Genomic DNA, 27,293 nt, shown 5'->3' with positions numbered 1-27,293 from the left:
AAGTAAGTTTGTGAGACACTTGTGCCTCTACCTCAGGCCCACGAACGCAGGTGAAGCTGCGCACCGCTCGGGATTTCTAAGCGCGTCACGGTGCTTCCAGCTCCGCTGAGAGGAACTGTACAATTACGAGCTGCAGGCTGAAGGGCGCGGGGTTTGGTAGGCGGGAGAGCGCGGGTTCGTGCTGACACGCGGCCGCGCTGGAAGCCGCACCCCTACCGGCCGCCGCTGCCCGCGGTGCGCCATCAGCGGGCCCCGGGCAGGGCAGGGCAGGGCAGGGCGGTGGGCTCTCGGTACAGACCCGGGCCCCGCGCCAGGGCGACGCCGGGCAGGGGAGGCGCGGAGCCCTACCGCGGGGAGCAGAGAGAGCCCGCCCGTCCCGGCGGCGCGAAGCCCGACCCCAGCCCCCCCTTCCCGCCGCCGCACCCTCCCCCCACCGGCGGGCGGCCCCTTCCCGCCTCACAACGGCCCCACGCGCCACCGCCGCCGGTGAGGCGCCCCCGTCCCCCCCTCCTCGCGCGGACGGGGCGCGGGGAGGGTCGAGGGCGGGGCGGCCCCGCGCGCGTGACCCGCCGCTGCCCCACTCACCGCCCGGCGGGCGCGCTCCGACCTCGGCGGTGGCGGTAGCGGCAGCGGCGGCGGCAGCCGGCACGGCCCGGAGGCGGAAGCGGCGACAGGAAGTGAGGTCAGTGCGGGGGTGGGGGTGTGGTGGCCGCTTCCGGGAGGGCACCCGGGCAGCCGTGGCGGGGATGGCAGCCGAAGAAGGGACACGGGTAACGGGGCGGCGGGCCCCGGAGCTCCCCCCGCGGCCGCGTGGGAGCGGGTGCGGAGCGGAGCGGAACGGAACAATGTGGCGGCCGGGGAGGGATTGTTTGTGGTGCGGCTGCATCCTCGGGGGAGCTGGGAGAGTGACCCTGCCGCCTCGGAAAGCGCCGACGGCTGCGCTATGAAGTGTGTGGTCACGAGGGCAACTGGCTGGGGTGTCGGTAAGAACTGAAACCAAGTGTCCTTCAGGGGAACTGGCCTCATTATAATACTAAAAATCACGCCAGCGCATACACGCACACCACCCACACCCACCCCTCTGATAAGCCCCTCGCTCTCTGAACGTGCAGAGGTAAATGTAGTGGTAAATTTAGAGGGAGCTGTACATTAATGCAAAATGAGAAGCTAACCCCTGATCAGCTGGGGGGTGTGAATATTGGCTGTGACTGACACATTTAGCTGTATAGATGCCTCGTAGTGTCTGGGTGTGGGGTGCTAGCTGTGTAGAGTTACCACCTAGCATGCGTCTCTGCGCAAAAATGAACTCAATAAAATACCTCAGCTCCGTGTGTAGTTTGGCGTTTTGCACAGCAGGCGAACAAACCCGATTCTCAGGAAAACAAGGTCACACAGTAGTGTCCCTGCAGACAGCAAAGTACAGGTGGTTTCTAACAAAGATTTGACGAACAAAGCCAAGTTTCCTCACATCTGAATGGAACTGCAGTGCTGTTTACCACTGCTCCAAGACTTAATATATTTTAGCACAGAACTGGGAAGAAACCTCCCTCTGGGCATACACCCTTGGATGTTTGTAGGTGTTCTGTTCCCCGCTCATCCCGCTCAAGTCACGTAACATTAGGAATTACAGCATGATACAGCCTCAAGTAGTCTTCATGATTAGTTGCTTTTATTAAGAAGTGATTTCTCCAGTATTCTTTAAATTAACGGATTTTGTGATTTACCTAGAATGAAAAAGGTAACTGGGGCATGATGTCTCTTCTGGATAAGCTGTGACCTTCCTGTTTATGCAAATATTCATAGACAATCTCATTCTTTAAGCAATTCGACTAAATTAAGCTAGCCATCTTTGCTATTAACGTTAGAGTATTTAAGTGCCTCCTAGACATGCAATTCACTGTGTACTTCTCAAAGTTTCCCCAGGAAAGGTTCACAGTACTGCATACGCAGCCTCCACGTAAACACAAGAGAGCAGAATCTTTCTGCGCTACCACCAGCGACACCCCAGGCTCTCAAAGCTGTCAGTCTTCACTAGGCGGTGAGGCCGCAGCGTCTTCACTCGCATTTACTGAATATATTCAGCAAATTCAACAATGCGCAATCAAGGAACAAAAGGGGTTTCCAGGTGCTGCCTTGCTCTCTCTAGGGTGCCGTTACCAGAGAAGGTAGGAGATGATTTTGAAGGTGCTGGCAAGGAGAAATAATGTAAGACACTGGTAAGGCTGGCCTTCTCTCCCCCTGAGCGGGGCTACCCTGTGGCAGGTACCTTCATGCTGAATGTTTCAGTAGGCACTCTGTTTACCTCACAGGGCTCAGAGAAAAGCTACAGAGAACAAAGTCTTTAGGAGAGTCCCCTTCCTTTCTCCCTTGCCTTCAGCTATGTATCAGTTAGGAGGCATTGAAAATAGCTCCACGCTGATTCGTATCATTGGCACTGGACATTGATCCTGAGTTCCTACAGCTGTGGGGCTTCACTCCACTGAGAGCTGTACGCTTTCAGCCTGTTTTGGTGGCTGCTGCTGCTGCTGTTCATACTTCCTTGCTGAAAAAAAGAAACACTGATCAGCACTGATTATACCATTTATTTTATGCATGTGTATATATGTATGTGTCTGCATGTATACATATCTGTATATATACACATGTGTAAATATGAAAACAATCAAGAAATAGACTGAAGATTAGAGAACGTAATTTCACCACTTGGCCACGCAAGAGGAAGTTTCCGTCACTGCATGGGACTAGGCCTTTAGCGTATGGCCTTGGAAAGGCTGAACAATAGGGTCATAGTGAAATGTCAGTGAATTAGCGGCAGAGAACTACATTTCCATTTGGGTCCTTTCATTTAAAAAAAAGAAATTAAAGGCTATGGCTCCAGAAGTACTATTAGGGATGACCCGAATGACTCATTAGTCACACGGTTGAGCTCCACATCACTCATCTCCTCCACAATATACAAACCACAAACTAACAACTACATTGACTACAAAATTAATCTGGTTAGCAAGGCAAAAGGAGATCAAAGAGCTGTGTGCGGTGGAACAAACACCAACAACAAAAGCCAGCAGGCATTCCTCTGCAGGAAGCACATCCTTTTTTGTTCCTACAGAGTGCAACAGCCCAGCCTAAGAATTTTTACAATAAATCTTTACATTTAAAAGGTGGTTTCAACTCATAAGGTATTTCTTGCCCATGTTCCCTCTAGACATGCATGTATGGCAGATGTGAAGCAAGTACAGGTGTTTCTCTGAATTGGACCTCTGCAATATCAGAGGCATGGTGCTCTTTCCTACCTCCATCCACACTTCCAGCATGAAGGTGGGGGTGGCAACACTTGTTGGTACAGTAAAATTCTCATTTATTTTCAGTTTATGAAGTTGATTTACTCATGACTCCACGGTCCTCTCAACTTTTACAAATCCACCCATATTTTGACAATATTATGACATTCCCAGTTCTTTTGAGGACATAGACCTGTTCAGGCAGGTCCAGAGGTGGCCACAAAAATGATCCGAGGGCTGGAGCACCTCTCCTAAGAAAACAGGCTGAGAGAGTCGGGGTTGTTCAGCCTGGAGAAGAGAAGGCTGCGGGGAGACCTTATTGCGGCCTTTCAATACTTAAAGGGGAACTATAGGAAAGACGGGGGCAACCTCTTTAGCAAGGCCTGTTGTGACAGGACAAGGGGTAATGGTTTTAAACTAAAGGAGGGTAGATTTAGACTGGATATAAGGAAACAATTTTTCACAATGAGGTTGCTGAAGCGCTGGCCCAGGTTTCCCAGAGAGGTTGTGGATGCCCTGTCCCTGGAGACATTCAAGGTCAGGCTGGACGGGGCTCTGAGCAACCTGATCTAGTTAAAGACGTCCCTGCTCACTGCAGGGGGGTTGGACTAGATGGCCTCTAAAGGTCCCTTCCAACCCAAACCGTTCTGTGATTCTCTTTACCTTCAGCACCGGATTTGCTCTGGCAGCCAGAAGAGAACCGCACGGCTGCTGCCTCGCGCCTCCGTCCCGTGACCCCCGCGCTGCTGCGGGACCCCGCTCACACGGGGCCTGGGGGAGGCCGGGGCCCCGCCCTGCCGTCCCCACCGCACGAGGCCGGGCTGGTCGTGGCCGCGCCCGCAGCCGCCGCCCCCGGTGAGCCCCCTGCCGCGCCCCGCCCCGCCGTACCGATGGAGTACATCTCCAGCTGCTGCCGCAGGCGGATCTTCTTCACGCTGTCGTAGAAGTTGGGCTCGGGCGGCGTCTCGGCGGCGGGGGGCAGGGTGAAGATGCGCATGATCCTCCTCTTGTTCCTGTCAGGGAGGGCAGGCGGTAAGGGGCACGGCGCGGCCCGGCCGCTTCCCGGCGGGAGCCCCCCCGCCCCCTCCCGCCCCTCACTGCCGCCTCCCTCCCCTCACCGCCGCGCGTAGACGAGGAGCGCGAGGCTGGCCAGCACCGCCAGCAGGTAGACATTGGTGGCCTCGTTCCACGCTTCGTGCACCGAGTAGTCAATGGCGCCGCCGTCGCCCAACGCCGCCGAGCCCCCCCCGCCGCCGCCGCCTGCTGCTGCCCCCCCAGCCCCCACCGCCGCCGCCATGGGGGAGAGCGGCCGTTAGGGGCGGGCGGGCGGCGGGAAGTGACGTCAGGCGAGCTGCTGGGGCCGGAGGCTCCCGGAGCGGCCTTTCTGCTGCCGTCTCGGGGCGGCCCTGAGTGGGGCAGCGGGGGTCCCCGGCCGCCCCCCCCGCCTTTATCCCCCCCCACCTGGCAGCCCCCGCAGCAGAAACTGCCGCCTGCTTGTGCCCTCTCCCCCAGGGGCTGCGGGCGCAGGGAAGGTAACAGTCCTTTTGGTTTGGGGCGCCAGCGCCTGAGGGAAGCCGGGCGGGCGGGCATCGGTGCCGCCCCAGCCTTCACCCGCCTGTGCTGGCGCTCGCCCCGCTGCCGTGGGACCGGGGGGTGTAGCTCGGCAGTGCGCGGTCTCGGGAGGAAAAGAGGTTCCGGTTGTCACGAGCTTTCGCTTTTCACATAGGAGCTAAATTTGACGGTTTAGGTTGTCCAAATAGAAACAGCACTTTCTGAAAAATCTTGGCTGTTTCCCCTCCCCCACCACCCCCCCCCCGAAAATAGGAGTTGCTGGATATTCAGGTGCTGGAGCAACACAGCTTACTCCTGCGCTCCATATGCTCCTGATGCCAGAAAGCACAATTCTAGGATTATGCTTTGGCAGAAAAGGTGGAGCAGAGCAAGCATTTCAGTTTAGAAACTTGAAAAGTTGTCCAAACCGCTCAATGAGATGTGGATTAACTGGAGTTCCAACACACCCATACACATTTTTTTTTTCGTATTGACTCATGTGGCATGTCTGAGCTGCATGACAAGTGAGGTGTGCTGTCCTTTATTCTCTCCTCCTGCTCCTTTCTACACACCTCTGGCCCCGATGCTTTCTTTTACCATATCATCCTTCAGATACTAAAACTATTACAATGTAGACATTGTGGATACAGTTCATCTCCCTTTGCTTTACACATATTTGGGGTACCTGCTTATGTTGCAATTATTTGTTGTCACCCTTTATAAGACAATCAGGAAAACCCAAGTATTTTTAGGGCATGAGTTATTTAACCAGTGTCAAACATTCAGAATGAGTTCTCCTGTGCCCAGGAAGTGCTCTGACCCCTTACTGGGCAGATGGAGTCTAGACACCGTGCTTGGATGGCACTTGCTTCGCAACTGTCCAGACAGCCTGGAGAAACTCCATCCTTTGCGGAGCCATTTTCTCAGTGCAAGATGTGCCAAGTCATTCTCTTTCCATGCTATGGAACAGATTCACTTTAAGAGGCCTCAGATCAGGGCATAAAAGGATATGAGTGAAAATGACAATATAAAAAAAAAAAAAAGCTAAGGCGCTGTTACCGTGAGAAAAGTTCCTTGCCCCACACGGTGTGGGAAAGAAGAGTAGAACAGCAATTAGACATAATTCTAGGTCATTAAGTCAGGATGGCACCCATGCACGGAACTGTGGAATCCACTAAGAGAAAAAAAAAAGAGTCTATCACTTATGCAACATGACACAAGACAGTTAATTAAGCATTGTTTTACAGGGATTTTAAACAGTTTCTTGTAAAGTGGAGGCTTCTTGTTTGTTTTTTTGGTATGTTGAACTTTTCTGCTAACAGGCCTGACAAAGCATTACACGTCTGTGGAAGAAAAGTGGAACAAATAAACGTAAATAACTGGAGTGCTTTTTATATTTCACTACTATCTCTAGACCTCAGTTGAGATCAGGCTCCCTCGTACAGGGTATAAGAAGCTGATTTTAAGCTGTATCTAAAGACACTTTTTGTATTAACCCTGCAGCTTTGGTCTGGACAACTGGGCAAGGGGCTAGAATGCCCTGGGACTCTGCAAACAGCTTCCCATCAGAAAAAACCAAGGCCTGCATCCACAAACCATGACTTCAGGTCTCAGGGTTTTCTCTGCGGCTTTCAGCACGCAGGAACAGAATCTGCCTCACTCAGCAGGTGCCTGATTTGTTTGATGTAATTAAATGCTTGATTTAAGGCTTAGATAATCTACCCACTCCCAACCTAGAAGACAGGCAGGGGAGAGATTTTCTTCCCCCACATACCCCTCTGAAGTTAGCAAATGTTAAGCAGTGGGTAGGACAGGGTTAGATTGAGGAGCACAGCATTTGGCGCTGTGGTGAGTGTGACAGCCTTGCAGACCTGAGAAAAAGGCCTCCCACTTGCTGGCCTGTAGCAATAGGAGTTCTGGGGGTATAGGCCTTCTGTGTGACTTCCTTGAGGAGTCTGGTTCAAATACCAAAGTTGGTTGACTCTTAAGCCCAGGTTAGCTTGTCCTGGTAGAGTGTTGTTTTCTTTTATAGCTTGGGCTTTTGTTTCAGTCTTAGGCTCCTGAAACACCTTCAGAATTGGGAATGCAGGCTGCTGTTGAATTTGGTCAGAGCAAAGTCAGGCCTCGCAGCTGTCATTATGTGCACAAGAAATGATGTGACCCGTCCATGGAGATTATGTAGCACACTTCTTTGTAGCTTGGATGAGGTGGCATGGGATAACCAACACTTCTGTAGGCTGCTAATGCATGAGGACATCAGTAGTTTTCTATTTTCTTATTACTAAATCTGCTTGTAGGGAAAGGACAGTCAATTTTGTGCTATGCCTGTATGGCATCTGACCTCCAGGATCCTGGCCTGTGATCAAAGCATGTAGGCACCAAACAAATAATATATAATAATAATAATAATGGCATTGGCATAAGCTTTTCTGGCAAAATGTAGCTAATGGAGACCCAAGCTTAGTGGCTAGATTTTCAACATTACACAGCAGCAAATTAAGCCTGGCGAGTTTCAGCTATGGGTCTGACACAGCCCCCCACTGGAACCAGCTCTTAGGAAGAAAAACACATAGCTGCGTGATTTAATTAAAGAAAAAAAATCCCAACTTTTTCAAAAGCGGGAACTTTGTTAATTCCACAAAGAAGTCTAGTGTGTATTTGATAAGATTTATCAAGAGAATTGCTGAAAAGGGTCTTCCAGCTCTGCAAGGAGAGAATTCACTTTCCAGAAGTCCTTAGCATCCAGCAACTACTATAAATTTGACTGAAAGCTGCTGAATATTACCAGTTTTGAAAATCCAGTTACTTCATATCCAAAATGTGAATGCTGAAGTCTAACAGTAAACTTGTTCTTTGAAAATTATGGCCAAAGAATCCGTATGTGTCTCTCTGTATAAATATATGATTTTTAATGGATTTTGAGTTACCCAGAGCTAAACAGAGTCAGAAATCGCTGAGGCATAAATATCGCTGTAATGTAAAAATATTCACCATTTAATCCTGATAAATAGTGGATTATAGACTTCAGAACACAGACTGACAATTATTGGAAATCATGTGGTCATCTCAAGTATACAGTATTTCAATTAAAATAAAACCATAAAATCCTTTTTCTTTTTTAAAAGTACCATCTACCATATAATTTATTTGGATGAACTCTACAAATATACACATTATATCATGCTAGAAGAACTTGAGAACCACTTTTTTCTTGTTCCCAGGGTCTCTTGACTGTTGGTAAGTCATAATGATAGAATCAGTTTACAGTTGCAAATTCTGCCAAATATCTCACAAATTATATTTGGCAAACAGTACTGCCTCTGTTTCACAAAGATAATGATCTGATGCTTTGTTTATGTGGCACCAAAGGAAAATATTGTTTTAGAGCTTGTGATAGAATTTCAAAACGTTTGTGTGGTATTCTAAACTTCTGATACACTTAATAGTTACCCCTCTATTAAACAGAGTAACTCAACGTTTAAAAGTATCCTTCAAAACAGAAAAAAACATGTTGAATTAAATAGGTTGTGTCCATCTTATTTCCTCAGTGTTTACCCAGACCTCCGTAGCAGCTGCTGTGGATATGCATGCAATGCGGTTTACATCTGATGGTGTCGAACATACAGATGAGTTGCTGTAAAGGCTGCTCACCTGTATGGGTTTTAGATTCTTAGAACTGCTTTTAGGATGTAGTCTGAAACTACGGCACACAAAGGGAAACACGCTACATCAGACTGGAGCCACCTAGAAGCCTGCAGCCAGCAGGCAGTTTGGAAAGGAAAACAGCATAACTTTGACAGTGCTATTCTTTGCACGACTCTGAGGAGAAAGAGAAAGGAGCAGTGGGTCTGAACTGAGTCTGGGACTCTGCTCTGAGATAGGCTCTTACCATTCTGTATCCTGTGGTACAAACCTACCTGGTAAGGGCTCAACTTTATTGGGAAATCCACTGGGAATTTGTTTTGGCAACAGCATCGGACCAAGGGTAGAGCACAGCATATCAGTGGTGAGTGGGTCCAGGTGCCCTGACACAGTTGGCACCCGCAGCCAGGCTGTCAGCAGGCTCAGCTGGCATGCCCGAGGTCTCTCTGTCTCCTCCACTGCTGACACAGCAGCATGCCAGCAGGGTTCAGTCTGGGAACCAGGTGCTGTTTCTTGAGTCTGGGAGATGGTCTCTGCTTTGGTTCTTTGTCTAGCTGGTCAGATGGGGTGGGCAGGATGTGCTCTGGGACTGCTGCAGGGATGGCAGAAGAGACATTGCCCAAAGGAGGAGGGCAAGGTGGTGCAGATCACTGACCTCAGCGAGAGAGTTGTCCTGTCCCTGGGCGAGGGGCCAGACCCAGGGCCTTCATCTTGATGACAGCACTGAACAATAGCCCTGTGCCCACTGGGATCTGCCTTGGCACTGACCACCTAGGGTGATTTGGGAAACCTCCTCTGAAGTTTTCTGCTGGAGATGAGCACCAGTAGCAGTCCTTCTCCTTGTGTGGCCTGCATCTTCGTACAGATCCTTTGGCTGGACTTCTGGGATCGAGGAACAGAGATACAATAGGAAACCTGGCAATAATCATCCCAGAGTAAGCATCTTTTATGGGAAAGGACAGGGAATGTGAGGCCCTTGATTTGAGCTTGAGATGAGAACCTGCAGCTGTTGTTGAGGCAAGGCAGAGCTGTGGCAGTGGTCTTGGCAGGGGGAGGTATGTCCACTGGCCTAGAGCTAGCTGGGGAGGGGATGAGGGGACAGGGGCTTGCAGGCTTCCAGCTGTGAACAGGCCTCTTCCTGGTCTTCATCCTTTGATGTTTTCCACCAGATATATAAGAGCATCTTGTACTGAGGCAGCAAAGCCCCATAATGTTTACCAAGGCTGTCATTGGTGGTGAAAACTGGAATGGTCAGTAGGGAGAATTGGCAAGAGGAGAGGCAACTACATGTAGGGCTGTCCTGCCTCTTTTTCCATCTCAGTGAGGCCTTGCCTCTTCCATTTAAGGGAAAAGAAGCTGTAAATGTGGGAAGGATGGGATTCATGCAATCATGAGATTGTGGAAGGGGTTAGTGGGGAAGAACAGAAAGATGGAGAGGATGCAAACTCGTCTGATTTTACTGAAAGACTGGAAGGAGGTGACACTCAAGCTTAGTTGAGGTTGCACCAGGTGGACGTTAAAAGGGAAGGTAAAGTACAAAAATACCACTAGCAAGTTAAAGGGGAGGTAACCCCTCTGACTGGTGCATGTGGCTCTTCTGACAGCCCTTATAGACATAGGTCTTGTTACTACAGACACTCTAATGCAAACAATGAGGCCTTTTAGGAGTTTATGGAAGTTTGCTAGCAAAATACTGGTGCCAAGGGCAGATCCCGGCTACGCTCAGGCATGAGAGACTGCAACTGCTAATAACTAATGCTAAGCTGACCTTCATGGTGCCATCTAGTGTTTCCTCATAGATAGGAACAACATCCAAAAAAAAAAAACTTCAAAGCTCCAAAATGCTCTATTCAGAACAAATGTAATTTATTCCTGCTGAAATACAACGCTGAACAACACACAAGCTGAAGGAGAGGGAATGGGGAAGAGACATGTGAAGGACCCAGAACTCGGCAGAATATTTAGGGAGACATCTTTTCTTAAAATACTTTGTAACTATTTCATCCAGGAACAGAGAGAGACATCTCCACGGCAAGACAATTATTCAGAAGCGGATTTTGTCCTCATTTGTTTTTTTCACTCTGTGAAATTAATATGGCAGTTTGCAAGGTGCAACAGTACACACAGAGCAAGCAGAAGCTTGTCTTAACCAAGAGAGACCAGCATAAGAAGCTTGGCAGGTTCTTCTTGTCTGTCCTTGCTACTCTGACAAAAAACGCATGGTACGTTTACTTCACAGCCATCAGATGCTGCTTTTTCTTTCAGGCATACATGATGGCTAACAAGAGGTAACAAGTTATTGCTGGGGTCACATGCAAAAGATTTGACTCTTGGCCCTTCAAAGCTTGATCCCTGGCTTTGAGGAGCTATAACAGGATGCTTTTCCAACTGTTGCACATCCTAGATTCATGCTGGAACTATAGAACTCTAATCCTAATAATAACAGCTCAAGAGTTCATGGGCTGGATGATACAATTACAACAGAGAGAGCATTCTTTTTCACAAGGCTTCCTTAAGGTGTTTTGAGTCAAAGTCCAAAACAAACATGATGCACCCAAAATCATTGTTCTGTTTTGGCGACCCTGAGCTTTGCTTCCTGCAGCCTGAGCAGGAAAGCGCCAGGAAGGACTGCACAACTGAAAAATGGCAAAAATCAGCTAATTTAAGGAAATAGACTGGTCAGAGGGAAAGGAAAGCTATAATGAGCAGCCTTTAAAGGGCCCCTGCTGGCACTGTACGAAATCAGGTATGAATTTAGTAATTTGCGGGAAAGTTCTCCCATTTATAATAAAATTTTGGTAGTAACAGAACACAGGTGTGCCTGAATATTATACAAACGGACCGCATGTTCTCGGTGAGGTCATAACATGGCTTGTTTAGGTGAAGAGGAATATCAGCACAGCAAAGAACAGAACCAAACTCTTCAGCAGAAAGGACTATGTACTTCTCTGCTTACAAATCACCTCTCAAGTCAAAACATGAAAGTTGTCTCAGACTCTCAGGACTTTCAAAGACATAGCCTGCAAACAGAAAGTCTTCACGTGCTAATGGTAGAGTCCACGCGCCTCACTCATACTACTCGTTCTTCACCGAGAGAACAAGTACATGCCACTCCCACCAAACATCCGACTGCTGGGTTAAGGCATCATTATTCTTCCTCTCCAGCTGTTGGTACAAGGGTGTAACATCCATGTAGGTACCAAAAGCTTTCTCCTAAACACACTAAACAAAAAAGCAGCCTTTCTTTATGCTTAATGGGCTTTGAATTCAGACCCAACAGAGTTGCACACTCTGAATATAGTGCTTTTATTTTCCAAAGCTCTTGTTTAGCACTCATTGCTATGGAAGGAAAACACATTCTCTTTCCATTCCTTGTTCTCCCCGCTTCTATCAAGTCATGATGACACTCAGCAAGGAAAAGTGAACCCAAAAAAGATACACTTCAGCTCTCTTCCAGAGTGCTCAGGATATCTGTGGATTAAAAAAAGATACTCCAGTTTTACAACTTCAAAGAGTCCATCTGAGAACACTACAGGCTAAAGGCTTGAAAACCAAGCACACGCCTCTGTAAGCAGACTCTTCAGGACCCGCATCGTCTGCTTGCTTACCAAGTGGCCACATGCTTGCTGGTGTGGGGTATGGGGCACACGGAGCAATGGCCATACGGCTCCAAAACAATCTATTCCCCATCCAGCAGGGACAGACTGCCACTGGGGCTCTGGCATTGGGGTTCACCCACTGCTTTTACTCCATGGGGAGGTGGGTGAGGACTTTCTAGATGAGACGTGGGCCAAAGCCACAGGAATCGGCACAAAGCTTGTGGGGACATGCCGTGGTCTCTGCTCTCCAGTCCTCTGCCAACCAGTGTAAGTGGGCCAATATTTTTTTCAACTCTCTTTCTTTAGATTTTTTAAGAGAATTTTTGTGTAAATGTTGCAAAAGAAAATTTATTATTTCCCCTGCACCCACACAATTTAATTTCTCTCCCTCCTCTTCTTCCAATGATAGATTAAACCTGCCAATGGGAAGCTTGCACAGCTCCAGCATTGGGTGGATTTATTTTCTTTTAAATCAAAAGGTACAAGTTTGGTTGTTCTTCTCAGTGTTGGGGACAGAGATTTTGCCCTTCAGGCAAGCTAAATAAATAGGAAGGACATCAGCTTCAGTATGTTGCTTGTCTCATGATTCGCTATAACATTTCCCTCATACTAGGCATGGCTGCCTCCCGAAGGAGCAGAGTTAAAACTTTCCTGTAGGTGTCTAAGACCTCCTGAGCAGAAGGCCTTTCAGCTGGGTCCTTCTTCTTACATGCTGCGTGGATGTCAAACAAATGCAGGCGCACAATGTCACTTCCTTCAACGTGGCCCAAGAGAAAATTGGAGACATCCGGGATTTTCCAGATGTCTGTTTTCTCATCATAGGGGGGCATGAGGTCATCCTCAAATGGCACCTCTTCTCCATAGGGCCAACGCTGCTCAGGAGCTACAAACTCGCCCTGGAGTTCCCGATGACCACACTTCACCAGCCTGCCGGCACTCCTGTTCACAAGGGGCAAAGCATCCAAATCATTAACCAGGACGTGAAAGTCACTTGTTAGGAGATATTGGGAGAGGATCTTGTCCAGGTCATTTGAGTCGCACATCACTAAGGTCCCCAGAGGGCTGCTGTGCAGGTACCGAATGATGCTGACATAGTCTATAGCAAGCATCAACCTGCGATGCCAGGTGTTCATGCCCTTGTACTTGGGGATGTGGAGAGTTTCATTCAGGCCCCTCAGGGAGCCCAGAGGATGGTACTCGGTGAGGATGGTGAACTGCTGCTCACAGTAGCCAAGCAGCCGGACAACGTGCTTGCTTTGAAGTGCTTTCAGCATCTTCAGTCCATGAAGAAAGTCCTCCTTCAGCTCTGAGTTGGTGAGCTGTGAAAGGACCACTTTGTTTTCCTTCCACTCCGAAAGGAAGACCTGAGAACACACAAGAGACACATAAGACGTGGAGAGTCTTCGTCCACTGACTGATACCAGCTGCCGTGAACCTCCAAGTGACTGCTTAGTCAGAACTGCAAATTACAGTCACCAGGCACAGTCAAGCCTTTAGGCAGGGCCATGTGCCTGCCACAGCAAGCCCTTACTGGCATTGTAATTACATCATGATTTCCTAAGTTTTCTTTGGAATGGGTAATGCAGATGAATTAAATTATTTCATACCACCCAACCAGCCAGTCTTACTCTGCCATGACTGTACCACGCTCCACAAGCACTTCACTGACCTCTGTGATTTTTCTGGTGCAGCTGGATGTCGCTTGGTGTCAGGGAGGTGGCCCAGGACTCTGGTCACGCTCTCCTACCTGTTCTTTGTACCTTATCAGTAGCCGTATGCCCCTGGATGTCTATAGTAATTAGCTGCTGTGAGGATAATTGTAACAGCAGTATGGGCATTAATTAGCCAGCAAACAGTGAAAGCTCTTTATCCACAGGAGGGAAGAAAGGAAAACCAAACTCACCTTTTTAACAGCGCCTTCGCCAACACACTTGAGCTTCCTGACTTCCCTATTTATGGCTTCGCAGGAGAGCCACGGAGAGCAGTTCTTCACCGCTCCCAGTTTGAAGTACCCGAAAGAGCAGAGGCCAGGGTCCGTTTCGGCGCGTCCTGAAGAGATGTAGAACTTGTTGAGGTACAGGTAGAGAAGGGCATTGAGGAGCAGGACGGTGGCAAGCAATACCGCCAGTGAGACGGATGACACCTCCCTGGGAGGAAAGTCCCTCCTAACGAAGTGCGGTTTCTTCTCCATGGCCGCGCCGTCTGCATCCTCCGAGAAAGAGGGAGGCTGAGCAGGACCCCCTTCCCAGCCCCGGGATTTTTCATTGCCGGCTACATAGCTGCTGCCTCGCAGCGCCGCAGCCCGGAGCCTGCCGCCTAGGAGGAAGGCCCCGCGCGGCAGCGGTGTATGTTAAAACCGGTTTCAAGCTCGACGCCTGCCTCGCCGTGCACCCTCCTGCTTGCCTGCGGAGGAGGGCCGAGGCCGCCGGCCGCCCCGAGCCGGGCCGGGCCGCCTGACCCCGGGAAGCGCGGCGGGGCGGGCGGGTGGAAGGACCGACGGCCCGTCCCAGCCGCGCAGAGCGGCGGCGGCGCCGCCCCGGGGCGGAGCGCAGCGACATGGCGGCGGCAGCGGGGCTAGTGGCGGCGGCGGCGGCGGCGCTGGGCGCGCTGCTGATGGCGCCCGGCCTCACCCAGCCCCACGGGGAGGGCCCGCCGGAGGGCGCCGGGGCCGGGGCCGGGGCCGGGGCCGGCGGTGGGGCAGCGGCGGCGGAGCGGCGCCCCCCGGGGCGGATGGACCAGGCCCTGCTGGTCGTCCGCAACGAGTTGCCGGCCCCGCGCCTCCGCCTCGCCGCCCTGTCCGGCGCCTGCCACCAGGTGAGCGGAGGGGTTGTGCCGTGTGGGTGCGGGTGGCTCCGCTGCGGTTTTACCCTCGAGAGGCACGCCGGGAAGCCCCGCGGCGGGAGCTGCTCCACCCCCTGGGCACCTTCCCTTGCCGTTTTCCTCACCACCATGCAAACAGGACCCCTTTTCACTCTCCTTTGGCACTAATGAGCTCTCTTCACCCTCTTCTTCCACAGTGCTTGTATCAGTTCCTAGCATTCGTCCCACCAAGCAACGGGAGCCTGAGAGAACCGGGCACGGTGGCAGTAATGGTCGATACCCAGCATCCACTCACCCTTTTGCTCAGTGGCTCTGTGGGTGACGGAGAGCTCTGCAAGTACGTGACCCAGCGCCAGAGAACACCTGCATAGATCTACCCTATATTTTGGGGATTTTTTTCTTGAATCTGTGCGCCTATTTATCGCGTGCTCATCACCTCCTTTTTCCTGACTGTTTAGACCTAGACCTTCAGTCTTCCCCCCACTGCTGTAACTGTGGCGCACGCTGTAATTGTGCTGAAAGGATCTAGGTGTGAGCAGGAGCTGAAATGGTATGCATTGAGCCAGCGTGTGCAAGCGCCTGGTTTCTCTTACAGAGAGGATGTAGTTCGACAGGTGATGTAGTAGGCAGTGCGTGTGTGGTAAAGCACCTGTGTTGGGCTAGGGGAGGGTAATGCTTGGCAAAGGCAGAGCCAGGCAGCTCCTTTCTAGATCAAACTGTTAGGCCAAGTCTTCAGCTTGCCTTTCCTACAAGCATTCAGGCTTACAGCCCCTAAATGCTGCTGTGGTACCTGCACATAGCGGTAATGGCTCAGCAAGTTTTGTTTCCTTTATCCTTTGCAGGATTCAGTATCATTTTGGAGAGTTTGGCAATTATTCACTTGTGGTAAAGACCCTAAGTACAAGCGCCAAAACTGTTTCTTGTGACCTAGTCATCAATGAAGGCCCTATCAACAGCTACCTCCGTATGTAATGCTCTCTTTTCCCCTTTCATTCTACAACTTCCACATCTCCCAGCAGAACCAACTTCCTAAAAATCCTGTTCAGCCACTCGTGCTGTGCTGAAGATGTGTCATGGGCTTGCTCCTCTTCTCTCTCAGCATCTTACCCCCTTATGTTTTATACACCCATCTTGAGGCCCTGACCAGGATCAGGCCACTTTACATAATGTACTGTATGACCACAACCTTTTTGCCGCAGGGATTAGCGCAGAAAAATCAGTGCCTTTGCGTCCGGAGGGAGCTATTTTTGTAGTTAGTTCCTGTTTCCCTGCACGTTTATGTATGTACCCAGAATCCTCCCTCTTCTTCCCTCTTTCTTGCTTCTCTCACAAAATAGGAAACAATTCGTACAGTGTTTGGATTTTTGTTTGTTGTTGCACTATTAATTTTAAACCTCACATCTTGCTTTTTTGTTGATCTCTTTTTCCAGGGCTGTTTCAAACTTTCATCTATGTCTCTTCCATTCTTTTCCTTTACATTCGGTTATTCTTCAGTCCTTCCAGTTTTCCAACTGTAAAGAAAATTTCTCCATGCTTGCACACTTGGTGTATTACCCTCTCCCCTCTCTTCTTCATGCTGAGGCTGTTTGTAAATCACTAGTTTCTTCTTCATAATGTATAGCACATGGACTTTTTTCTCACCATTACCTTGCGGTGCAGTGCGGTTTTATTTTGCCTGTTATATGCTGAGATGTGTGGTCATGGACCTGTGCTTTAAAACTAGCCTGCTTTTGTTTTGGGTTGTTTTGGGGTTTTGTTGTGTGTGTTTGTTTGTTTGTTTTTTCCCTGGGACACAGGCTGGGGATATGAATTGCATGGAGAAGGTGGTGTGATGGTTGGTGGGTTGGGCATTTCGTCATGGTTGTGTCATGCTTGGCCAAGCCCAGGCTTCTCAGTGGTTTTGTTAGGTCATTTATAGAGTTACATTCTGCTCTCTTTCATGTAGCTATTCTCTTTGCTTTCCTGGTTTACATGGGGATCCTTGCTATCCTGATTGTTGGCCGCCTTTTTATGAAGTAAGTGAACAGTATTGTAATACCTCCTTGCACGCGAAGTGGGGCTGCCAGTTTAAAAACACATGTCATAGCACAGTAGTGCTTCTGAGCCCTGCTGTAGCCCTCTTTGCAGATCAGATCCTGTTATCAGGTTGCCATGTACAGGTTAAGCTGTGGTAGCTGTCCATATGATAATAAATACAGAGTGATATGATTTCCCTTGAGGGATATCTTGCAGCCTTGTTAGCTTGTGTGTAGAGCAGTTACTGCAGAGCAGCTGACGTCCTCTGTAAGCTCGCATAAACCCTGCCTTATCTTCCCATGACTTGTTCCTGGGTCTAGCCCTGCATTGGCAATCCAAGTCAGTGGGACCAAGTGTGTGTAGCATATGCAGCCTTCCATCCTGTGTACAGAATGCCCTGAGTCATTCCTGCCTGCAAACAACCCAAGAATAAAGCCTCCGAACCCGGACTTAGCTGGACTTAACTGACGTCCCAGGTACTGGCTGAATCTCAGTATCACATATGTGAGCTGCGAAAACAGAAGAAGGGACTGTCCCAACTTTTGATTTATGCTGCTAGATAGCTGATATTAAGATGAAGTTGGCTATAAAGCACTTTGTGTTTTGTTTTGTGTTTTAAACTGTTACTAATTTTCAGAATTGATCCAGTCAGAAAGTGGGTTTACAAGAAACTGAACCCCAGAGAAACTGATCGTCTGATTAATTCTGTAAGTGACCACAGTATCTTTAATTTGCATTCTGCAGTGTTTTGATCTCTGAGGAGGGCGCGCTATCCGGACATCTAGGGACTTGTTTATTACTAGTCATCCTCCCTTTGTGCATGTTCCCCTTGGCAAATCTTGTATTGGTGTCAGACAGACAATTTTATGTCAATTGAAAGTGCTACACTGGGTTTCCATGCAAATATTGAACACACAGCTTTGTGCCCTCTTTAGTTCCCTTGAAGCAAATGTTCAGTGAAAATACTGTCCCCTTCTGACATAGCCAACGTAAGGGAAGGGAAGAAATGCCAGCTTTCATGTCTGCTTCCAGGATGGTAGGAATTTTAGCAGGATCTATGCTTAAGTCAAGATTTCTCTGGCAGCCCTAAAGCTGGCGTTTCTGCATGAGCCGTGTTTTGTACTGGATTGTAAATAGATCATGACAGTCTGGGCTTCGCATCTAGGAGATCCAAAGCTGTATAGAAACAAAAGACTTGGGAGCAGAGCTTCAGTGGTGATTCTTGTGCTTGTTCATCTCCATAGCTGTGTTATAGCAATGTCTGCTTCTTTATGCTGTCACTGGGGCTGATCAGAGTGATTTAGGGAACTTGACTAGAAAGAAGCCACTCCTGCATTTAAAAGGATTCATTTCCTGTTGGTTTAGCTCTCTAAACAGTCTCTCTGTGGTGTCAGCAAGTGCCATTGGGATGGGATGGATCCTGTTTGAGAGTCAGCAACTGGATCTGCTCAGATCTGTTGTAAAGCAGCACTCACAGTGATGGCAAGTCTGAGGTTGATTTGGACTGGACCCAACTCTCATGAGTCTCAAACACAGGCTCTTTTCACTGCATTGTTGTTTCCACCGTGGTCAAAGGTGGAGTGTGGAGCATTGGCAAATATTATTGCAATATGGTGGAGCCATGAAGGGGTTAGAAGTAGCAAGTGGGGAAACAAAAGGAAGAGGAAGATGGGGAGAACAAAGACAAATACAGTATGTGAAAGTTTGCGGTTTGCTGATCTCTGTTTCCTAGGCAGCTGATGCAGCTACTGACTTGCTTTTTGTGTGTCTGATTTGTTCCCAAAGGAGCTTGGGTCCCCAAACGCAACAGACTCTGTTAGCAGTGATCCCACCCCGCGTTTGTGGAGCACAGCCTCTCGGCAGCGGCTGCGTTCCCTGGACACATTCCGAGGGTGAGCATAAGACCTTGCTCAAAAGCAACTCTTCCAAAGGGAATGAGATTTTCCCAATGGCAGTTTCAAAGTGTATGGAAATATATAGCAGATGGATGGTTCAAGGAGGTCTGTTTTACTTGGAAGATAATCAAGGTTTTTTAATTCTTGGATTTTGTGAAACGCTTTGCAGTTGATTGAGTTTGAGGAAACATTAAAGTGGTGGCAGAGGGTGGAAAAGAACAAGATACGTTCAGTGCGAAAACGCTATGTGAAGGGGCTTTCTTTGGTTCACTGCCACCCATGATATTTGAAATGCTGTTTCCTGGTTGGCAAAGCTGGAAACCTTGTACATAATCTTGCTTTAAAAATAAAATAAGCCAGATGTTTTAATGCGGGTAAACATTAATCGTGTGTTCATATATGTGTATTCCATCAATGCGATAATTTTTGTTTTTTTTGTCTTTTTAGGCTCTCTCTTATAATTATGGTGTTTGTGAACTACGGAGGAGGAAAATACTGGTTCTTCAAACATGAGAGTTGGAATGGTAAAGTACGATTGAGACAGTTAATCTGGGTTTTAACTGCAGCAGTATCTAGATATTGTTAGCATTGGAGCTGTTGCAGTGAGCTGTTGCTCAGCTGAAGGCTGGGACACCGTGCCAGTTTGCCTGAGCAGGGTATCTGGCCTGTTAGGTTAATGGGCAAAGCCGTGTGTAGTCGTGCTCATCCCACAGCGTCGGGATGGTTTCAGATCACAGTCTGTGTGTAACCTTTTCATTTTTGACCCGGGGTCATATGTTTAACTTATCTGTGTTGTTTAACAACCACAGTCAAGCTGATGCTGCTCGATGCTGTACAAGCATAATGCCTTGATTGACAAGCTGATGAGGAAGGGGTTGGGCATCGTGCTGCCCTAGCGGAGAATAGCAAGGATCCCATCTCTGAAATCTTTCCCAAGACACACCAATCAGTTCTGACCCTATTTTTGAGAATGGTAAAAGCAGTGAAGCAAGATGATTAGCTCTTTGTAAGTTTTGTTTCTAATGTGTTTTAGATTTTGGGGCATCAAATAATTGCAAGCAGCCTGCAATTCCTCTGGAAAATCAACAATAATGTTAAAATTTAGGGAGGGTTCGAGGTAAATAACGTGTTCCTTCATATTTCTCTGTAGGACTAACAGTGGCAGATCTGGTGTTTCCATGGTAAGTCTTCCTGAAGAATAGTTCTTGTGTCAAGTGATTCTTTATGTTAAGTACTGCAAGGTGAACGTTATGTGCACCTTGCCTCCATGTGGAAATGTATCTGGAGGGGTGAATTTGTGTTAAACAGCTGATAGGCACCTTCCCCTCCAGATAACAGCATCATCCTTATGAACCAGTTGCAAAGCTAAGTGCTTTTGGCTGCCCCACATCCTCCTTCCTTCCCTCCATAGTGTCGGTGGAGTGCCCAGGGTTACTCTGCCAGTGGAACTGCAGTATCCCTGAGGAGCACATTGCCGCGCTACTGTGTTGAATGCGGTCAGCCTGGCAAGATTCTAAGCTGGACTGATGTGTATCCGGAGATAAAATAGCCAAGGGAAATCTGCCCCTAGCATGCTTCTCTAAAATACACACCACTTGTGGTTACTCTTGGAGGTGGCAGCTGGACTTGGACTGTGAACCTAATCTAGAGGGGAGGAGCAAGTCAATTTTGTATTTGAATAATAGATTTGCAGCTTGTGTTTTACTGCTCTGAAGATGCTAATTTAATTTTGGGTAATGGAATTTTTTGACTGCAGAAAGACCAGAATGCAATTACTTCCCTGGGCTGTATTGCCTCAACTTACCACTGAAAGAGGTGGAAAGGTGACATAGCACAGGCTCAGTTGCCTGGGAATTCCTAGCGATCAGAGGAAATAAAGTTGTCCAATTTCACTTGACGCATGCATTTCTGTTGGGCCAATGCAGGCTACTGCGTAAGCTTTAGTGTTTGCTGTCACACAAATGGGAAATGGAGCCGACAGATGTCTCATCACGCATCTGCTCTGTTCTCTAGGTTTGTGTTCATCATGGGCACATCGACATCACTGTCACTGAGCTCCATGCTGAGGTGGGAAAGTTCCAAGTGGAAAGTGCTCAGGAAAATCCTCTGGAGGAGTTTTCTGCTAATCCTGCTGGGAATCATAGTTGTGAATCCCAATTACTGCCTTGGGCCACGTGAGTGGGACTTGCTGTCTTCCTTGTATTTCTGCAACCATTGTTTCTGCCTCCTTGTCTGGGCTGTTGGGAAAACAGCGTCAGCCTTGCTGTACTGACCAGTTGCATGGGGGTGGTTTGATGGTATCCTGTAGACTGCCGTTCAGTTCTGCACTGATGTAATTCTTTATGTTTGACCCCTGTGCTGACCACTGTTTATCACCTTAGTGGTGACTTTCCCAGGGCTATGATTTACAGGAAGCGAGCGGGCAGAGTGGAGGTGTCCCTTGTACCTGAAGATACAGTGGGCCTTAGTTCTCCCTAGAGAAGGGTAGCTTTCATATTTACAGAAGAACCCATGTCTGCTCCTCTTCCACATGGCTTGCATGTTTTTCAGTGTCCTGGGATAATCTGCGTATTCCTGGGGTGCTCCAGAGGCTGGGATTCACATACCTGGTGGTTGCTGCTCTTGAACTCCTGTTTGCAAGAGCTGCTGGGCCTGAGAGTGGGACCTTGGTGAGTTATGTGGGGAGATGACAAGTCATACTGGAGTAGGTTTTGGGAGCTTTTGCTCTTGTTTGGGCACAGAGAACCCAGGAGAAATTATGAGAAAACATGTACATCTTACCTGATGTGTAGTGCAGTGTGACCTGGCAAAAATTTCAGGGAACATGGACCCACCAATGTCCCAGTCTGCATTTTATCACATCTAGCTTAGCTGTATTTGAGGATTTCACTGATCTGTTCAGATGGTGATTAGAAGCAGGCATTCCCAGGTGCTTCTGATGACTTTCCACTGCCAAGAGACCCCAGGGACAGGCATCTCTGTGCTGAGCCCTGTGGCCTGTGCTTTGTCCATTTAATTTTGGCTGTGTTTTTTCACAGCAGGGGAAAGTAATATTGCTTTTTGACCTTTCTGGAGTCTGTTTTCCCAAAAGGCTTTTGTTCTACTCATGAATCAAAATTCCTTTTGACATTTTCCAAGCTAAAAAACATTGTGGGCTTTTGTTTTGGTTCGTTTCTCCCCCTCCTCCAAGGTAACTAAGTGTCTGGAAATAATTTGTGAAGATGAAAGGTCTATTGGTAGAACCCAGTTTTGTAACAACAGCTCTCTCTTGTATCTGGGGGACTGCCTGCCAGGAAGTACAGGATATCCCCAAGGGCACGGTTTTTACTTGCCAGCTAACACCCCCCTCTCTCCATCTCATGCAGGAGACACCATGTCCTGCTCTGCAGGATATTCTCCCCTACTGGCCACAGTGGATTTTCATTCTGGTGTTAGAAGTGATCTGGCTCTGCCTGACGTTTTTGTTACCGGTGCCAGGTTGTCCCAGGTAAGACTGCACTCAGACTACTTTCCGTGAGACATCAGATTGTTTTTCTTCTACTGAGTAGAAAATACATTTTATTTGCCATAGGGAAAGAATAAAGAGGAGAGCTTTTAGGCCAGTGGGGTTAAGGGAAGCATTCATCATGTGAAAAAAAACTTTCTTTACTTTGGTACTAAAGTACCAGGTGTTATAAAGGTGACACATCATTGTTCCTTTCTATCTAAAGAAGAGGACTAAAATCTCCCAGAGGTCTGCGTACAGCAATATGTGATCATTGCAATGTCATCTCTATCTTCGTCCCTCTAAAGGGTCAGCACCTGCAGAGCAGGTGGAGCAGTCGGCTGGGTAGCCAGGGCTGAACCGCAGCATTGCTTTAGGCTCCTGATGCTGCCTGGCCCCTCACGACCCAGCTGCTCGTGGCACTGTGACAACCAGAACAGGGTGGCCACCAGCCAGCTGTCACACAGGACCTGTGTTTCACTGTGTGTCTCTGGCCAGGGAAAAGAGGGAGCATTTAGTGTGCTGGGGCAGTGGACCAGCTACTATTCAGGTGGAGTGTACCAACACTTTGTGCCATAACCTGTTCGCTTCTGTCCTAGGGGCTATCTTGGTCCTGGGGGCATTGGAGACTTTGGAATCTATCCCAACTGCACTGGAGGAGCAGCTGGTTACATTGATCGTTTGCTTCTTGGAGAAAAGCATATATATCAGCATCCCTCTTCAAGTGTAAGTAGCTTTCCGTTTGCAGTATGAAGCTGCAGATGCGCACTGCCCCTGCCAGGAGGGGCTTGGGAATGATACATGCACGAGGATGGAAGAGAAAGGAGATCGGTTGCTCAGGTGCCCTGTAACCTGTTTTTTTTCAAAGGTGATTTACCAAACAACGATGCCATATGATCCTGAAGGGATCCTGGGGACCATAAATACCATTTTTATGGCATTTCTGGGACTGCAGGTACCTCTTTTCTTTCTGGCTGTGTGCTATAATGGGAAGATATGAAGGAATCTTTGAAATGGGGAGGCAACCTGGTTTCTTTATTTAAGGCTGCGATTGGTTCTAACAAAACCTTTTCCAGAGAAGTGCTTTCAGGCTGACTTAGCCCAAGGCGAGTGTCAGAGAAGTGGAATCTAACCTGGCAGTGGTTTGCATTAGATAAACCAAGACTTTTCCTCAGTTTTTATAAGGGATGGACACAAGAGGTTTGCAAAATACACACCCGGAAACTTCCTTTGCTTGTTTTAAGGTTGGGCTTATGCTGGGAGTAGGCTGGCTCTGCATGTTGGAAAATAGGGCCAAGAGACGCGTAGACTTCACAGCTTCATTTTAAACATACAGTTCTAAAGGCTGCAGCTGTACATGTTGCTGACTGCTAATTTTCCACTTGACATGCAGCGTTGGCCGTCTTGCAGAGGTGCTATGGGTGTGCTCACCTTCCCAGACACGAGAGAGGCAGGGGTTCACATTAGTGTTACCAACATCAAAAGCTCACAGCACACCACCGTGTTTAAAATATGACATAATGACACTTTTTGATGCAGTTCTAGTTAGTGGTCGCAGGCTTTTCTGTCTGTGCAGCAGCTGTTAACCAAAGTGAAACTCTTGTGCTGGGAAAGGACTGTTACCGCATGTGGCACTGAGTAAAAACTGATAGGGAATCTCTGTGGGACAGAGCTTGGAACAGAAGTGTGACTCTGAGGAGTGAGTCATTAGGACACGTTTCTTAGTGGTGCGTGAAAAGGAGCATGCGCTCTGAGCAGGCCAGGGCGCGATGTGGCACCATGGAGAAGCTGTTGAGGCTGGCTGGGGAGACAACATGGCATTGTTCGTTCGTGCAATCCTTGCTGAGGGAGATGGAGCTCGAGTTGCGTTGTGTTAACTCGACGAAGTTGTTTGGCCCCTTCCTCAGTGTTCATGTTGTAGGGAAGGGAGAAAAGGTGCACCTCTATTGCTGAGCGGGTTGCGTTTACGTATTTTCCCCATCTGCGTCCATTCTTTGCAAAGAGTTTCCATTCTGAGCCTTTCAGCCACTTAGTTGACATAAATCTTATTCGTGTTCTCTGTTTTAGCACAGGTGGCAAATATATCTGGCTGTTGAAATGTAGTTACACTTATGGACATGAATTCATTTTTTGTATTCTTTTTATACTAGGCAGGAAAAATTATCTTGTTCTACAAAGACCGGCACAAACAGATTATGAGTCGGTTCTTCCTGTGGAGCATAGTAATGGTAAGTCAGATAGTTATGTAGCTCTTCAATGGACATGTATCCTTATGCAACGCAAGCTTAGTTTTTCTGAAACTTGTTGCAGTGGTTATATAAACTTCAGCAACTTTCTGTTTTAGGGTGTTATTTCTGCTATCTTGACAAAATGTTCTAAAGAAGAAGGGTTTATTCCCATAAACAAGAACTTATGGTAAGCAGAGACACACAATTTTTAGTATGATTTTGTTAAAGTACTGCTTCACTGTGGAGAATGTTTTGCCTTTTTTATATTGAGATCTGTCTGTATCACATAGTTCGCTAAATGGTCTTTTTACTGAAAATGTGTGTAGGTCAATATCATATGTGACAACCATGAGCTGCTTTGCCTTCATCCTCTTATTGCTGATATATTACCTTGTGGATGTCAAGAGACTGTGGTCGGGTGCTCCATTTTTCTACCCAGGTCAGTAAAATCACAGCAGGAAACATATTCTTTCCAATTCTTTCTGCACTGGTACTATCCTTCTATGTTTTCTGCACTTCCCTTGTCTTTAAAGGAGTTGAGGTTTAGAATGAGGTAACTTGAAGGATGCCAGAATGATTGAGCTGAATCTTTGCATTGAACTGGGACACTCGAGACCAGGTATTTGGGAGAGAGGGACTGTCAGGTCTTTAAGTGATGGCTGGGAGCTGCTATTGTCAAATGACTGTCCTCAGTTTGGTCTCAAGTTAAGGTCCCAGGGAACAGCTGCCTAGTACCAAGCCAAATGCCACAGCTGGCTCATAGTTGGTTTTGGAGAGGACTGCTGAGACTCGGGTAACCTAATGGGAAACTCAAAGGCCTGTCAGCAGAGTAATACCACTTCTGAAGATGTGGAAGATGAAACCCCCTGGGCAGCCGTGTAGGCTCTGTCTGTGTGTTTTTAGAGAAGCCTGTCTCCCAAAGCATCCCACTGTGGTTTTAACCACACTGGTCTCTTGACAAACTTTGGAGTACAGAATGCACACCCACAGCAGAGGCAGCCTTTCAGCAGCTTTGGTGTCTGGACAGGAAGATAGGTAGGGTGACAGCATGGTGTCATATGTCCTCCCAGAAATCCCAGAGCTTTGGAGGGCCGTCAGCATTTTTTTGTGAAGGCCTGATCTGACCAAATAGGTTGGCAGTCAGCCACCCTGAAGACAATAACTGTGATTACTCTCCTTGTCAATAGAATTGCAGGATACTGATCTGGTTGTATTTTCCATTTAGCATATAGGTTGTCTGTGTTCCTTTTTAGTGTTTTGGGGGAAAGAACTCCTTGGACTGTATTTGAAAACCCATGTGGGTAGCTTCTTTGGGGCAAGTAACATTAGCTGTTGTGATTAGCCTGTTGTTGTCCCAGTGCCACTCTGTTTCATAAGCCTGGCATGCCTCTGCCTGCTTACTCTGAAGCAAGCTCTTACCTGCTCTTTCAGATGGTATGACCTGTGCTTACTTTCAGGAATGAACTCAATCCTGGTCTACATTGGACACGAAGTGTTTGAAAACTATTTCCCTTTTAAGTGGAAGATGCAAGACAGTCAATCCCACGCAGAGCATCTGACTCAAAACCTCACTGCAGCGACTCTTTGGGTCATAATATCATATTTACTCTACAGGAGAAGGATATTCTGGAAAATCTGATAAAGGTGGTCAAGGTATAGCAGGCCTAGCTTCTGATGGGGCAAGTGCATAAGGTGGATTAGTCTGAAATATTGCCATTTGTGCTAGGCTGTATTACTAAAAAGGGATACTAGTTCAAGTTTACAGTGCCATGGAAGCTGTCATCAAGACTTTTTTATGTGACTTAAGGGACAGTATTTTCCTATTTAGCAAAAACTGAACTAGTCTGCTGCAGTTGCTCTCTTTTTGTTTTCTGTATTTTGTAAATATTTTACTTATCTCCCTCCTTCACATAGATAAACTGAACCTATTGCAACAGTTGGGCAGTCAGAGACAGCCTGATAGTGCTTATGAAAGGAACTGCAAGGGATCGGGGTGGTGACTGCAAGGGGTTATCAGAATGGGGCTGCGGTAACCACTGCTGCATCTGACAAGGCACCCCCTAACTCACGTGGTCTGGGGTTTGTACATACCCTCGACACCTGCCCCATGCCAGCACCGCTCTGGCTACTAGCACACATTTAACTCGGCCACCTCGTCGACTCAGGAGCACTGGCAGCATCCTCAGCCCTGCACTTGGGTCGGCAGCGCAGTGACTGTCCAGGAAACCTCAGGGGCGCCTGTGTGCTACAGCCTGCTGCCAAGGGTGGTGACTCAACTGGCCATTCTTCACTGGGTTCTTCCAATTTGGTCCTGGATCAAAACCTTAGGCTTAGGATCCTGCTGAAGCCTGCTGCCAAAGATCTCTTCTAGTGGCTAATTCATCAGCATGCTGCTGCTACAGGTTTGGCAGGCCACCTGTGCATGTTCTGGGCCTTTGTGTTACATACCTCGAGCATGGATGAGGTCCAAGTTTCACGTGCAGAAAGGCCAGTTCCTATTGACTTTATATAGTCACTTGGAGATTACCAAAATTCAAGGGAAGCAGTATTTATAAATGGATTTACGTCAGGGCCCTGAATCTGAAAACCAGCACTACAGGTACAATTCAGCCAAAAAGGAAGAGATAGCAGACCAATTCAATGTAAGAATAGTTTTTGGAAACTCAGGAAATCACTCATGCTGTGATTTCCAAACTAGTGCTAATAAAAAGCCTGAAATATCCTGCTGTGTTCTCTGTGTATGTATAAAGATAGAAAGAACTAAGACACGCACCTTA

General features: G+C 48.1%; 4 protein-coding genes across 9 annotated transcripts in view; 1 reads left to right on the top strand and 3 right to left on the bottom strand.

Annotated features, from left to right (window-relative positions):
• Positions 1 to 678, bottom strand: part of SLC20A2 (solute carrier family 20 member 2) — a 58,069-nt gene extending 57,391 nt beyond the window's left edge. For all 4 annotated transcript variants that reach the window (XR_012660258.1, XM_075090633.1, XM_075090635.1 and 1 more), the window contains exon 1: positions 586 to 678. The gene's annotated coding sequence lies outside the window, so the exon portion shown is untranslated. The remainder of the gene's footprint in view (positions 1 to 585) is intronic.
• A 969-nt stretch (positions 679 to 1,647) lies between these two features.
• On the bottom strand, positions 1,648 to 4,624 carry SMIM19 (small integral membrane protein 19). The gene is made up of 3 exons (XM_075090642.1): positions 4,400 to 4,624; positions 4,170 to 4,294; positions 1,648 to 2,542 (listed from the first exon to the last, which is right to left on the bottom strand). Exons 1-3 carry the CDS (start codon positions 4,576 to 4,578, stop codon positions 2,472 to 2,474), a joined length of 375 nt encoding a protein of 124 aa, XP_074946743.1. The 5' UTR covers positions 4,579 to 4,624; the 3' UTR covers positions 1,648 to 2,471.
• A 5,692-nt stretch (positions 4,625 to 10,316) lies between these two features.
• On the bottom strand, positions 10,317 to 14,587 carry POMK (protein O-mannose kinase). The gene is made up of 2 exons (XM_075090641.1): positions 13,977 to 14,587; positions 10,317 to 13,437 (listed from the first exon to the last, which is right to left on the bottom strand). Exons 1-2 carry the CDS (start codon positions 14,262 to 14,264, stop codon positions 12,664 to 12,666), a joined length of 1,062 nt encoding a protein of 353 aa, XP_074946742.1. The 5' UTR covers positions 14,265 to 14,587; the 3' UTR covers positions 10,317 to 12,663.
• Positions 14,580 to 27,238, top strand: HGSNAT (heparan-alpha-glucosaminide N-acetyltransferase). 3 transcript variants are annotated; one of them, XM_075090637.1, is made up of 17 exons: positions 14,582 to 14,887; positions 15,091 to 15,230; positions 15,736 to 15,857; positions 16,839 to 16,908; positions 17,547 to 17,616; positions 18,695 to 18,801; positions 19,252 to 19,328; positions 19,955 to 19,985; positions 20,818 to 20,978; positions 21,355 to 21,473; positions 22,170 to 22,291; positions 22,888 to 23,014; positions 23,157 to 23,243; positions 24,439 to 24,516; positions 24,633 to 24,703; positions 24,843 to 24,955; positions 25,974 to 27,238. In XM_075090637.1, exons 1-17 carry the CDS (start codon positions 14,630 to 14,632, stop codon positions 26,153 to 26,155), a joined length of 1,935 nt encoding a protein of 644 aa, XP_074946738.1. In that variant the 5' UTR covers positions 14,582 to 14,629; the 3' UTR covers positions 26,156 to 27,238. The 3 variants fall into 3 exon arrangements, with proteins under 3 accessions (XP_074946740.1, XP_074946738.1, XP_074946741.1); XM_075090639.1 differs by lacking the exon at positions 23,157 to 23,243 and having other exon boundaries at positions 14,580 to 14,887; XM_075090640.1 differs by lacking the exons at positions 14,582 to 14,887; positions 15,736 to 15,857 and having other exon boundaries at positions 15,141 to 15,230.
• Positions 27,239 to 27,293: the final 55 nt, after the last annotated feature.

Source organism: Phalacrocorax aristotelis, chromosome 4, assembly GCF_949628215.1.
Source record: "Phalacrocorax aristotelis chromosome 4, bGulAri2.1, whole genome shotgun sequence".
Taxonomy (NCBI): domain Eukaryota; kingdom Metazoa; phylum Chordata; class Aves; order Suliformes; family Phalacrocoracidae; genus Phalacrocorax; species Phalacrocorax aristotelis.
This window is presented reverse-complemented; position numbering and strand designations above follow the sequence as displayed.

Coding starts and splice junctions, on each gene's coding strand:
- HGSNAT (XM_075090637.1), top strand. CDS start 14,630: ATGGCGGCGGCAGCGGGGCTAGTGGCGGCGGCGGCGGCGGCGCTGGGC. Junction 15,858..16,838: donor CCCTATCAACAGCTACCTCC/GTATGTAATGCT, acceptor TCTTTCATGTAG/CTATTCTCTTTGCTTTCCTG. Junction 19,329..19,954: donor CAAACATGAGAGTTGGAATG/GTAAAGTACGAT, acceptor ATTTCTCTGTAG/GACTAACAGTGGCAGATCTG.
- SMIM19 (XM_075090642.1), bottom strand. CDS start 4,578: ATGGCGGCGGCGGTGGGGGCTGGGGGGGCAGCAGCAGGCGGCGGCGGC. Junction 4,295..4,399: donor CTCCTCGTCTACGCGCGGCG/GTGAGGGGAGGG, acceptor CCTCCCTGACAG/GAACAAGAGGAGGATCATGC. Junction 2,543..4,169: donor GCTGGAGATGTACTCCATCG/GTACGGCGGGGC, acceptor TCTTTTTTTCAG/CAAGGAAGTATGAACAGCAG.
- POMK (XM_075090641.1), bottom strand. CDS start 14,264: ATGGAGAAGAAACCGCACTTCGTTAGGAGGGACTTTCCTCCCAGGGAG. Junction 13,438..13,976: donor GCGAAGGCGCTGTTAAAAAG/GTGAGTTTGGTT, acceptor GTGTGTTCTCAG/GTCTTCCTTTCGGAGTGGAA.